The 14,607-nt window shown below is 40.0% G+C and overlaps 1 protein-coding gene across 6 annotated transcripts in view; it reads right to left on the bottom strand.

Annotated features, from left to right (window-relative positions):
* Positions 1–38: 38 nt before the first annotated feature.
* Positions 39–14,607, bottom strand: part of phf21ab (PHD finger protein 21Ab) — a 64,557-nt gene continuing 49,988 nt past the window's right edge. For 4 of the 6 annotated variants that reach the window (XM_023984885.2, XM_023984886.2, XM_023984884.2 and 1 more), the window contains 4 exons: positions 8,137–8,292; positions 7,630–7,705; positions 7,355–7,458; positions 39–5,551 (listed from right to left, as the gene is read on the bottom strand). In XM_023984885.2, coding sequence (XP_023840653.1) covers positions 4,796–5,551; positions 7,355–7,458; positions 7,630–7,705; positions 8,137–8,292 — 1,092 coding nt within the window. In that variant the 3' untranslated portion in view covers positions 39–4,795. The remainder of the gene's footprint in view (positions 5,552–7,354; positions 7,459–7,629; positions 7,706–8,136; positions 8,293–14,607) is intronic. The other 2 variants (XM_023984888.2, XM_023984889.2) reach the window with 1 other exon arrangement.

A 14,607-nucleotide genomic window follows, 5' to 3' on the forward strand; every position in this document is an offset into this window, starting at 1 on the left:
CCACAAGCCCTAACACACACCAATGAATGACAAGGCAGTTTGCTTTTGACAATTTATTAACAAAATGATAAAATAAATAAATACAAATTGATCAAATGCTCCTAATATCAACTTCTTCCCATGTTCCCTACAGTATTTTCTAAACACTGCATACAAATTATTCATCACAGAATTGGCTCAATACAGGAGAGGTAAGAAACCCAACGGACCACTCAATGTCAGGCGAACAAACAAAAAATATCTGTAACAGAAGAGAAGTCAAATACACACTTTTAAAATTATGAAAAAATACAAACAATTTTTACAAATATTCAGTTGTGTAATTAACAATTTACACATAATTCAGCACACCAGGTGAACCTTTGTTTATTTGTATCGCTACAATGCATCATCTTTCACCAAATGGAAGCTTCTTTTTTTGACACTTTTTTTGCACTCTTAAAAAAGAAACTCCTCCAATTGAATTTACAGTGGATGAGGTAAGAAGCTCAAGGTGTCACAACAGGGAAGTCACAACATATGAATGATGAGTATTATGGATGATGAAATGTACCAACAATACTAGAAGGCCACGATCATGACTTGGTATATCATAAGAACAAAAAATCCAGACTATATTAAAAAAGCCATTGACAGAATATAATGCACTTGTGAGAATGTACAAGTGAGCTACTCTACAGGATCGTTCTGTGAAGTTTCACTCTGGAATGAACGGGAAATGTAATTTTTATGCATAAAAGAAACTCTTTCACTTTTCAACCCTCTAGCCCAACAACGTACATCTGAGTGTGTCTCCGCTGCTAACTACTTTTTCCTTCACATCCGTGAACTTATACGCTATACTGAAGCAGAAATTAACATAGCCTCACTATGAACTGATATGTATCAAATGCATAATGGCTTCCAAATATAAATGCACATTTGCAATATTCTTTGGGTATATTGGTTTAAGAGCTCAAGTACTTTAACTGAATGTATTTTTTTTTTTTTTTTTTTTTTTTTACACGACAATGCACTCAACAATTTTAGACAAGACCATTTTAGACCACTTCCAACTATCCCCACCCCATGTCCCGAACAATAACATTCAGCATGGTGCATTAGCGAAGGCAAACATTTTATAGAAAATGGTCCTTGAGAAGAATGAGCCAAAAGACACTGCACTTTCATGACATCTTATATGATGTTTTTTCCTCAATTACAGACTTCACAGTTCATGGCATTAGAATCCTCTGCCATTAGAGAATTCCAAATATAACACACTATTGCCAGAGATGCCACATCAAATGGTGTTTAAAAGAAACTTCAATTTTCTTATTTTGAGATGCCTACTGTGTATACTATAGTTATGGCATGTTGCCAGAATGTAAAATGAAAAGTGACTAATTTCACAACCTTTAGAAAATAAACAGACGGTTAATGCATATTAAAAAAGTTTGACAAACATTTGTATAAAAAAAAACTTGCATAAGAAGGCATGCTTTCTGTTGGACTGATTGGAAAGATGGTGCTAAGGGGGGTTAAAAGTTTATCCAATCAGGGTGCTGTTTTGTTTGAACGCACACAGGCCAAGGCTCAATTCATATGACCTGATTTGATGAAACTTACTGCACGACAAATACAAAAGAATGGGTGAGAAAAGAAAAAGCTGCACAAGGAGGGAACAAAAAGAGGACAAGTAATGATCACTGGCACTGTGTACTTACGGAGTTTTAATGCTGACTAGACTAGAATGCCTCTGTAGAATCTCAACAATAGGGAGGTAAATTCAGGGTAAGAAGATATCTGGATTATTTCTATTTCATATTATGTACACATCACATCTTTTGGGGTGGACGGGACCGTATAAAAATAATACTGGGTGGGAATTCAACCAAAAGTGCATCACAACAAAACATACCATTCTAACAGTCACACATGTTCCATTTCTTATACAAGAGCTTGTAAATAATCCTCCATAAATATCGTACCAGTGCCTGTGACACTTGAACAAACTACTGAGTGGTGTACATTATGAACAAACCACAGATTTGACCATGTTTTACAGGAATTACCCATTACAGATATTTCAAAATGAATTGAATTCACCTTAAGAGATAACAAAAAATAAAATACATTTAAGGCAGCTGCTATACAGACTACTTGTGAAAAAAATCCAACTTAAAAGTCCAAAGTTTACATTTTTTTTTTCATTATGCAGATTCAAATTGTGCTCTATAATTCAGATGCATATGTTTGCTGAAGATTCAAAGTTTTGCGGGCGGATATGAAATCACATGGGGATAACATAGGACAAGAGCTAGACCAGTGTGTTTGTGTGTAGTAAGGTAATAATACAAGCCACAGTGCAAGTCAAGAGACAAAATATGCTGTTGGAAGAAAGGCACTCGAGGTACCTAAAAAGGGGAAAGGTCAAGTTTCTCTGTAAAATAAGTTCAGGCTTAACAAAGACAAAAACATATGAATGTGAAGTGGATGTCTGAATACTTTGTTCTATTCAAGGGACACAGTATGAAAAATGTTTGACATCCAGCCAATTTATGCAGTGTTTCCGTGGTGAAGATATATCCTTACGAGTACTGTGTGAGACTCAGAAGGCAAAGAACCCTTTTCATTCAATCTATGAGAAAGTACAAGACAAGAAAGTATAGCCATTGCACTTGATTGCATCTCTTGGTCAAACTCTTCCATTAAGATGTTTAAAAAACTGCAAAAAAATAGACTTGTATTTTGATTGACTCAGCATTTATAAATCTTTTTTTTTTTTTTTAACATAGCTAAGAAAGAAAAATTGCAATGTTGAGAAAATTCGGCCCCTTGAAATGTAGAATTTCTGGAATTTAAAGTCCCTGTTTTCAAAACAGAAAACATTCTCCAAAGACATGTCGATTGGTCATGGATTGACGTCAACATGATATGTATGTTGCCGTCTGTGCACTCTGCAATGCGCAACAGTATAGCATAAAAAATAATAATATTAATTTCAATTGAGACCTGACACATGCTCTAATAATATATATCACCAGTCTCCTGAATGGTCCCAACCCCAAAAGTTGCTGAACAATTCATGAACAACTTGGTCGAAAACAAGTGGGGAAAAAACTGGGTACTGGCCCCACAAATTATAAAACATTGGACAGATATGTTGATGGTGCATTAAAAAACAAATACCAGTGGAAGCACAAATCTATTGAGTATTTAGGGATAGGTTCGTTGGTTAGTTCTGTTATCCAAGCATGTTTCATGGGTAGGAAAGCAAGACAATTTCTGCTGCACAAGGCCTCAGTCTCACCCTCAAAGATAAGTTGGGTAATACAAAAATATTGGCAAGTTGGGGATAAATTACATGACAATGAACAAAATGCATACTGTTATGTTCTATATGTAACATACAAAAAAAGCTTTTCAGCACACATTTGTTATGCAGAAGCTTGTGCTTTAATCTCAGGATTTGTGTTTTTTTCCTTACCACCACCAAAATGGGCTGATGCAACACACTCTCCATTTTCCAGGAAATAAATATATTTTGATGAGATTGTTGAATAAGCACTCATGCTTATTTACCAGGTATTGCCAATTGCTGAGATGGTATTGAATATTCCATTTTTTCCTTGATCTTTCCATACAGTTAGTGGACATGTCCCTGCTATATTTGGATACAATAGCATTTTGGCAGTTCAGAATTAAAACAAAAACATACATTTCATAATATGCAAAGGTCACCTCTTTTAAAAGATAATTACTTGCATAAACTATGCCAGTTAAACACATTTAATAACAAACAACTGTTTTATGAAACAGAAATGCACTTATTTTTTAAGACTAGGAAGACCTGAATATCTTTTCCTATAAAAGAAGAAACACACCCCAGATATAGATATTTTTGTGTGTTTGTTTTTGACATTGCAACATTATTGCAATTGAACATTTAGTGCTCACAGTTGACACTGACTCACGAATGAAACTCAAATCACTGCACTGGACCTACACCATTTGAAAACTTTAAGCTACCATGTGTGATCTGACTCCACTGTCTCTTGAGATGACCGTCTTTGTTACCTGGGTCTTCCTCAGCAAGGCCCTGGTCAGCAAGCTCCATAAGCAGTCTGCCTCATACTTCAAAAGCAGGTGGACGTTGCTTTTTTTGCCTGAGGTGTTGTGTAAATGGGTCAATAGTTATTGGTCATGTAAGGTTGAGAATGGGGAAAGGGGAGGAAGGTATTGGGATAACTGAAGGCTCCCTTGTTTTACATGTTTGATTTTCAATGACGCTCAACTGGCGCCTCAATGTTTCCCACTTAAATACTGATGCTTTAGAATTTTTCAAAGCCCTATCCTCAGCTGTTTTGCCAATCTTTTGGTTTGATGTTTCTCTCAGTTAATGCCAGAGAAACACGTTCTCGGTGCAGCAGTCTTTGGACATCTCTAACCTGCCTCCCCAGGAACAAAAGACAACCTAAAAAAAACAACCCCCACAAGAGTTCTGAGGGCAGCTGTTGCAGGCACACAATGGTGTGATGTTATAAATTATCTTGCTTTTAGCATTACTACTATTCTTTCTATCCTTAATTGGCATGACACTGGTACACAAACCACCCTTTCACCCATGCTTGGGGTATAATAGCCTACAGCCTCCAAGAGCAATCTCAGACTCGGGCTGTAGATTTACTATTGACACAGTCTGACAATACATTGAAAACAAGTAACATTTATATAGATTGGCAACGTCGGGCACCTTTCAAAGCTGAAAGCAAAAGTCATTTTTTAATGTGGGGGTGGGGTCGATCTAAGAGTGTTACTCTTTATTGTCCAAACTGTCGAGAAGAGCTGGCAAAGATTTCTGGGAAGGTTCTGAGGTTTTGCTGTTGTTGGTGCTGCTGCCATCATCGTTTGTGTTCTCTTCCTGTTCCTCTTCTTCCACCTGCTCTGTGTTGTTAGTGGTGGTGACCTTGTTCTCAGGGTTGGTGTTTGTGTTGCTAGTACAGCTCTCGTCCTTGTTAGTACAGCTCTCGTCAGTACACACAAGGCCAGTGGTGCCATTGGTCGTGACCCCAGTAGAGTCCTCTGCACTGACCACTGCTGTGGCTTTCGTCTCGGCCTCAGTCACTTCCTCAGTGGTGTTGACCTCAGCCACGGGTTCAACACGGCTGTCCACTGTAGCCACGGTGCTGACCCCGGCAACAGGCTCAGCACTAACTCCTGCTACCGTCTTGATGGTAACATCAGCTACAACCTCCTCCTTTCCGGCTTCAACATCGCTGCTGTCCTGTGCTGTGACCTTGGCCTTCACCCCATACACAGACTGGATATTGACTTCTGCTACAGCCTCTGTGTTGACTGTGTCCACAGCATTTTCAGTTGGGACAATTGCATCCTTGGCCCTCGTGATGTTCTCTGTAACATCTTCTGTGATGTCACCTGTACCCTCGGTCTCCATGGTTTGACTGAAACTGAAAGCCTGAATGAGGCGGACCAGGTGTTTGACCTTCTCCAACGAAACTTGCATTTCTTTCTGTCGAGACAGGATGGTGTTTTTGGTCTCCATGCATTTCTATTTAGAGGGGAGGAAACAGGGTTAAATAATAATAAATGAACACACTTAAATGAATCCAATAAAGCCACTTAAAAAAGAACAGTTTCAAAATACTCTATATTGAGACCATTATTTTACATCACTGCACCTTATCTGGTGTCAAATGGATTCTTCATTTGCTTACAGAAATATTTTGCTGTCAGATTAAGATTCCCCAAAACTAGTCATAGCTGTATCTTTTATCATGTTTGTTCCTGACAGATCCACATTCACTTGCTAACAAGCGAGATAGCAAGCTAGCTTAGTCTCCATCGTGGCCAATTACTGAACTCTAACTATATCACTACTAGTGCGGTTATTATAAATGCAAAGTTTTTAGAAATCAGCTACAGTATTAGGATAGCTAATTAACTGCAAACTGTAGGACTTTAGACAATTAGATAGCATTTGGCTATGTAGCTAGAAAGCTTTGCTAACAGTGTGCAACATTTTTTTATGCAGTTCTATTTAAATGTAATTTAACCAGCCATCAGTATCTCTGGGCATTATCTGATTTTTTAAAGCCACGAGAGCATCAGACAGGGATGCAAACTGGTGAGGGCCAAAAAAAGGTGAAATGTTTTTCCGCATGGAAACACGTGAAAAATCGGTGTTAACTGCAAGAAAATGTGCCTATTTTTAGAGTGGGGTTGTCACAATACCAACATTTTACTATCGATTTCATAACAGGTCAAGTATCAAGATACCAAGTAGAATCACGATACCACAGAGTCCCCCCCCCTGAGGATGCATGTTCCCATATTCTATATGTTCTACACAAAAAACCTGTCCCTTTTATTCACACCTCTACTCAATACAACACATTGAATTTAACTTCACACTTTTTACTCTATAATAGAAAAGGTTACTGCAGAAAATAGATGATTTGCTAATATACAAAGGCCTACCTGTGATTGGGCAAAAGGAATGTAGTAAAGAATATAAATTGTGCCATACCTGAAAATGTCCCTATTAATTTATATAGTGGTAATGACCTCTGATACATAGTGCAAATCATCTATTTTCTGTGACAAATTATTTTTATAGATTAAATTGGGTTTATTTGAACTATTTTCATTGTTCCTTAATCATGATGATTCATTTGTGTATACCCCTTAAAGAGCATCCTGTGCATCCTCACTTATTCCGGTAAAATAGGTCTTTAGTTTAAAATGGTTTGTTCTAGAGACAACCGGTTTTCTGCATTGTAGAGGTGCAACCATAGGCACAAAACAATGCTCCGTTAGTTTCTATGGCAGAGGCTGTGGTACAGTTAAAAATAAAATCAGACTCGCCTGTACTAATGGTTCTTACAGGCAAAGTAAAATTTTACAAATTACTTCGCTCGTGACGCACACCCCTAAAATGATACATATAAAAACAACAGCCTGAGCATTCAATGTATTATCTGAGCGCACTGGTGCTCCCAAGTCAAAATTCCATGTGCATTCCACAGGACACATTTATATAAGTGTTCCAAAAAAGACTCAAGATTAGGAAAAGTTTTGCTGCACAGTATCTGTTAGCGCCTCTCTTTTATAGCTCAATGGGTGATACACTGCATCTGCGCACTTTTCGCCAGCCCACTACACGATTCACGTGGATTACCTATTTTGGCGAAAAGTGACGAGTTTGCATCTCTGATCAGAGGAATAGGGGTAGTTACGTGAAATACCTAGCTGACACTATTATTCAAGATCTGAGCCACTTCCATCTATTCCAGTATGGCCATCTGGAAACAACTCGCTTACAAAGGCAATCTGCTGTTACTATGGAGCTTACCGTTATAGAGTTGCTGAGTTGTTTGACCCCTTGTTCCAACTGCTCCCGCTCCAGTTTCAGCTCAGCACTCCACTTAATTAGCTTTTGTTTCTCCTCTTCTTTAGCTGTTAGGAAACAGAAACAACACACAGACAACAGTGAGATTTAAAAGGCCATTTGGTTGTTTGAGATGCCAGTGATAGAACTGTTCCATCTACCACCGCTTCAGCTGAATGTAGCCCAACCACACATTTCATGTTTGTCGAGGCACAAGGTCTTTGGTGTGCTATTCCTACCTTCTTTATAGGCGATGTAGGAATGAACAATAGCCAATGTTCCCGGCCATTGAATTGCATCTTCTTTTTTCAGTATCTGGAGAGAAGAGCACAGCTTTGTTGTATTGTGATTGTGATGTCACGACATTACCTAGACATGGAAGAGAACATTTCTCTGGTCACCCTCTGGTGATGTAACGATGGACAAACAAACAAAATCAGATGGGAGTGTAAGATGCCATCATCCACTAACAAAATGAATGGGAAAGAATTACATAAAACAATATTGAATCATGTTGAAGCTTGCCGTTCCTTCTTGAACAGCCATATCTTAATGTTGTCGTTTAGGAAAAAAGCCTAGCTGATGACAGCCTAAGGGGAAGATTACATTTCTGGATAACCTGTGGACAATTCTGTGGCAATTGCCCACTTTGAAAAGGCAACCAATTTTTCAGATCTAGACCACTGAACCACTGGACTGCTGGGCCATGCCCCCCCCCTGATCAGTAGGTCGGGTGCTGCGTTTACCTGGTCTTGACATTTTGGACAGATCCACATGCCTTTAGGAATGGTTTTCAGGGGTGGGTCCAGGCAGTCCAGGTGATAGACACGTGAGCATGTGTCACACATGAGCAACTGGCCACTGCGTCTGCACACAGTGCAGAAATCCTCATGGATGTCTCCCTGTCAGGAAGAATTGCACCAATCAGTTTCACTGCCCGTCTAGGCCTGACCAATCAGGTGTGCAGAGGCAGGGCAGAGGGGAGGGGCCATGTTTGTTGATTATCGAATTATATTAGGGTCTTTGTGGCGTTTAAAGAAAACACTTAAAAAGTGGCTGGAGACGGCTTATGTGGCATGGAGACGAGTCAGATTTATTCTAGTATCAAAATGGACTACAAAGTGTTAGATCATTTTGGTCATAAATTCAGTCTCAGAGATTTGCAAGATAATTAGGAAAAAAGGGTATGTCAAGGAATGAATGGTATGTAACAGTTTTCGTTGGGTTGTGTTTATTTAAATCCTGCCAACATGCCCACAGCATCCAAGTAATCATACATTTGGAGCACAACCGCAAGAGACCCGATCGTAATGCCTAACACGCACTGACCATGCAACATTTGGTTTGGATATCCCTATGGTGCTAGTCAGTCAAATTGGACAATCCGAAACATTTCATTAGCTCAAAATTTCAATTAATTAATTTCAAAAAACTCAAACCAACTATGAATTGGAGAGCCCAACCGATATATCAGTTGACCGATATTTACCTTTCATGGATGTATTTGTGTCGGCATTTAATCTACAGAAAAGGACTGATATAAGATGAAGAAAAAAGGCATCCTTCATAGAAGGTGACTTTTTTGGTGCATTTCATTATATGTCCTGAACAGGGTGCTCTTTACATGGCTATAACCCAATCTTGCTTTGGCTGGACACTATCACCCAATGCAACTACACCAGTCGGAGAAGAGAGTGAACTACTGTGAACTAACTGTTACTGCTTCTACGGTGAGTGCCGAGTAGATAGAAGCTTGCCAGCTCAATAAAGTGTCAAATGCATACTTGTCACAAGCTACGTTTTGATGCATGGGTTGTCACATGTCAGAGAGAGAGAGAGGGTAACGGGGATAGACGCGGTAAAGAGGTCAATGGAATGCAGACAGTGGGGGGAATAGAAGGACGCTGGATTGGCCCATATTGAACAAATCTGATCTAACAAAGTGGATATTTATCAAATACGTATGGTAACAGGCTCACAATGTGAGCCTGTTACTCACAATGTTACTAAAATCCAATTTGGATATACAGTTGAAGTCGGAACTTTACATACACATTAGCCAAATATATTTAAACTCCGTTTTTCACAATTCCTGACATTTAATCCTAGTAAAGATTCCCTGTTTTAGGTCAGTTAGGATGACCACTTTATTTTAAGAATGTGAAATGTCAGAATAATAGTAGAGAGAATGATTAATTTCAGCTTTTATTTCTTTCATCACATTCCCAGTGGGTCAGAAGTTTACATACACTCAATTAGTATTTGGTTGCATTGCCTTTAAATTGTTTAACTTGGGTCAAACGTTTAGGGTAGCCTCCCACAAGCATCCCACAATAAGTTGGGTGAATTTTGGCTCATTCCTCCTGGCAGAGCTGGTGTAACTGAGTCAGGTTTGTAGGCCTCCTTGCTCGCACACGCTTTTTCAGTTCTGCCCACACATTTTCTATGGGATTGAGGTCAGGGCTTTGTGATGGCCACTCCAATACCTTGACTTTGAAGTCCTTAAGCCATTTTGCCACAACTTTGGAAGTATGCTTGTGGTCATTGTCCATTTGGAAGACCCATTTGCGATCAATCTTTAACTTCCTGACTGATGTCTTGAAATGCTGCTTCAATATATCCACATAATCTTCCTTCCTCATGATGCCATCTATTTTGAGAAGTACACCAGTCCCTCCTGCAGCAAAGCACCCCCACAACATGATGCTGCCACCCCCGTGCTTGTGTTTTTCGGCTTGCAAGCCTCCCCCGTTTTCCTCCAAACATAACAATGGTCATTATGGCCAAACAGTTCTATTTCGGGTTCATTAGACCAGAGGACATTTCTCCAAAAAGTACAAAATGTATCCCCATGTGCAGTTGCAAACCGTAGTCTGGCTTTTTTATGGCGGTTTTGGAAGCAGTGGCTTCTTCCTTGCTGAGCGGCCTTTCAGGTTATGACAATATAGGACTCGTTTTACTGTGGATATAGATACCTTTGTATCTGTTTCCTCCAGCATCTTCACAAGGTCCTTTGCTGTGGTTCTGGGATTGATTTGCACTTTTCGCACACAAGTACTTTCATCTCTAGGAGACAGAACGCGTCTCCTTCCTGAGTGGTATGACGGCTGTGTGGTCCCATGGTGTTTATACTTGCTTACTATTGTTTGTACAGATTAACGTGGTACCTTTAGGCGTTTGGAAATTGCTCCCAAGGATGAACCAGACTTGTGGAGGTGTACAATTTTTTTTTCTGAGGTCTTGGCTGATTTCTTTTGATTTTCTCATGACATCAAGCAAAGAGGCACTGAGTTTGAAGGTAGGCCTTGAAATACATCCACAGGTACACCTCCAATTGACTCAAATTATGGCAATTAGCCTATCAGAAACTTCTAAAGCCATGACATAATTTTCTGGAATTTTCCAAGCTATTTAAAGGCACTGTCAACTTAGTGTATGTAAACTTCTGACCCACTGGAATTGTGATACAGTGAATTATAATTGAAATAATCTGTCTGTAAACAATTGTTGGAAAAATTACTTGCGTCATGCACAAAGTAGATGTCCTAACCGACTTGCCAAAACTATAGTTTGTTAACAAGAAATTTGTGGAGTGATTGAAAAACTAGTTTTAATGACTCCAACCAAGTGTATGTAAACTTCTGACTTCAACTGTATTTGGCTGTTTTTGCTGCATAACATTTAGAAGTCGTCCCTTTTCAGGTTTAGAAAAACGGACTGCTAAATGCTAACTCCCATTCGTATAAGCTGGTAGCATAGCTAGCATACATAAATCGGTGGTAGTTTAACTGTAATGCAGTTGATTGATGATGACATGAACATGTATTGGGGTTGACATCCATACAAGCATTATAATCTGATTTTTTACCTCAACATAGTGTGAAATAGACATATAAACAATAGCCTAAATGTAAGCTAGTTTTGCTGGGGGGCAATGAGGCAGCTCAGTCTTCAGAGCCTAGGTCAATTTTTTGCCGGAATCATTGTAGTTTATACTCCTTTCAATAGAGTAACACAGTCTTTCCATGAAAAAAATCCAATCTTTCAGGTGCACATACATATCATGTGGTGCTTCCATTAATGTTCTTTCATCAAACTTAAGAAATCAGCTTTCTGAGTATCGTTGTAGGGCTGTTTTACAAACATATACAGTACAAGTCAAAAGTTTGCACAGACCTACTCATTCAAGTGTTTTCTATATTTGTACTATTTTCTACAATGCAGAATAACAGTGAAGACATCAAAACTATAAAATAACACATGGAACCATGCAGGAAACAAAAAAGTGTTAAACAAATCAAAACATATGTTATATTTTATATCCTTCAAAGTAGCCACCCTTTGCCTTGATGACAGCTTTGCACACTCTTGGCATTCTCTCAGCCAGCTTCATGAGGTATGCTTTTCCAACAGTCTTGAAGGAGTTCCCACATATGCTGAGCACTTGTTGGCAGCTTTTCCTTCACTCCGCGGTCCAAATCATCCCAAACCATCTCAATTGGGTCGAGGTCGGGTGTTTGTGGAGGCCAGGTCATCTGATGCAGCACTCCATCACTCTCCTTGGTCAGATATCCCTTACACAGCCTGGAGGTGTGTTTTGGGTCATTGTCCTGTTGAAAAACAAATGATAGTCCCACTAAACGCAAACCAGATGGTATGGCGTATCGCTGCAGAACGCTGGGGTAGCCATGCTGGTTAAGTCTGCCATGAATTCTAATTAAAATCACTGACAGTGTCACAAGCAAAGCACCCCCACACCACCTCCTCCATGCTCCACGGTGGGACCCACACATGCGGAGGTCATCCGTTCACCTACTCTGCGTCTCAAAGACACGGCGGTTGGAACAAAAAATCTCACATTTGGACTCATCAGACCAAAGGACATTTCCACCGGTCTAATGTCCATTGCTCGTGATTCTTGGCCCAATCGAGTCTCTTCTTCTTGGTGTCTTTTAGTAGTGGTTTCTTTGCAGCAATTCAACCATGAAGGCCTGATTCACACAGTCTCCTCTAAACAGTTGACGTTGAGATGCGTCTGTTACACGAACTCTGAAGCATTTATTTGAGCTGCAATCTGAGGTGCAGTGAATTTATTCTCTGCAGCAGAGGTAACTCTGGGTCTTCCTTTCCTGTGGCGGTCCTCATGAGATCCAGTTTCATCATAACGCTTGATGGTCTTTGTAGAATCTCAAATATAAAATATATTTTGATTTGTTTAACTTTTATGGTTACTACATGATTCCATATGTGTTATTTAATAGTTCTGATGTCTTCACTATTATTCCACAAATGTAGGAAATAGTAAAAATGAAGAAAAACCCTTGAATGAGTAGGTGTCAACTTTTGACTGGTACTGTGTGTGTATATATATTTTTTTTATTTTATTTAAATTTCAGTTATTATTATCATTATTATAATATCGGCAGATACACTCCATGCCCGAAAGTGTGTGGACACCTGCTTGTCAAACGTCTCATTCCAAAATTATGGGCATTATTAATATGGAGTTGTTCCCCCCTTTGCTGCTATAAACAGCCTTCATTCTTCTGGGAAGGCTTTCCACTAGATGTTGGAACATTGCTGCAGGGACTTCTCTTCAGCCATAAGATCATTAGTGAGGTCGGCACTGATGTATTTGGTTTTTTATTAGGATACCCACTAGCTGTTGCAAAAGCAGCAGCTACTCTTCCTAGGGTGATTAGGCCTGGGTCGCAGTCGGCGTTCCAATTCATCCCAAAGGTGTTGGATGGGGTTGAGGTCAAGGCTCTGTGCAGGCAAGTCAAGTTCTTCCACACCCATCTCGACAAACCATTTCTGTATGGACCTCGCTTTGTGCACGGGGGATTGTCATTGTCATGCTGAAACAGGAAAGGACCTTCCCCAAACTGTTGCCACAAAGTAGGAAGCACAGAAACGACTAATATGTAATTGTATGCTGTAGCGTTAAGATTTCCCGTCACTGGAACTAAGGGGCCTAGCCCGAACCATGAAACACAGCCCGAGACCAGTATTTCTCCACCAAACTTTACAGTTGGCACTATGCATTCGGGCAGGTAGCGTTCTCCAAACATCCGCCAAACCCAGATTTGTCCGTCGGACAACCGGATGGTGAAGCGTGCTTCATCACACCAGAGAATGCATTTCCACTGCTCCAGAATCCAATGGCGATGAGCTTTACACCACTCCAGCCGACGCTTGGCATTGCGCATGGTGATCTTAGGCTTGTGTGCGGCTGCTTGTCCATGGAAACCCATTTCATGAAGCAGTTTGGAACTCGGTAGTGAATGTAGCAACCGAGGACAGACGAGTTTTACACTCTATGCGCTTCAGCACTCGACAGTCCCGTTCTGTGAGCTTCTGTGGCCTACCACTTCGTGGCTGAGCCATTGTTGCTCCCAGACATTCCCACTTCCCAATAACAGCACAGTTGACCGGGGCAGCTCTAGCAGGGCAGAAATTTTACGAACTGATTTGTTGAAAAGGTGCCATCCTATGGTGCCACGTTGAAAGTCATGGAGCTCTTCAGTAAGGCCTTTCTACTGTCAATGTTTGTCTATGGAGATTGCATGGCTGTGTGCGCGATTTTATACACCTGTCAGCAACGTGTGTGGCTGAAATAGCCAAATCCACTCATTTCAAGGGGTGTTCATATACTTCTGTATAAATAGTTATCAGTTATCTGTGAATATCTCCACTCTAAAATTGGATCCCAAAATCCCTAACAAATTGTAGAACTTCATATACAAATATTCAAAGCAATTAATGAAAAAATGTACAACCTGAATTACAATATAATGTAATATATACTGGCGGTCCTAACCCCACAGATCGGCTATCGAACCAATTTTGCCACAGTTGCACACAGGCTGGCTGTAGCTAATTGGCTAAAGAAGTTGGCTAGCTTGCTAGCCAGCCTAGGCTAGTTCCAGACAAGACCTGGTTAGATTGTTATAAATAATCTAGAACAGTGAGTGACTAACTGTGTACTGTTTTGGCAGAGTGAACGTACAAATGCTTCCCACACAAGAGACACCCACATCAAAGCACGCCGCCAAGACCCAAATCTCGTTCTCAGTCGCATTTCCTAATGAGAAAGATTGAAACTGAGGCTAAATAAGTTAATTAGCCACCCTATAAAAAGAGAACACTTAAGGAAGTAATGTGTGTAATTCCAACACTGAAATGGGTGAAGGCCATTCTAAAAGCCACTGTGCATA

The sequence above is a fragment of the Salvelinus sp. IW2-2015 genome, linkage group LG4q.1:29, assembly GCF_002910315.2.
Source record: "Salvelinus sp. IW2-2015 linkage group LG4q.1:29, ASM291031v2, whole genome shotgun sequence".
NCBI lineage: Eukaryota > Metazoa > Chordata > Actinopteri > Salmoniformes > Salmonidae > Salvelinus > Salvelinus sp. IW2-2015.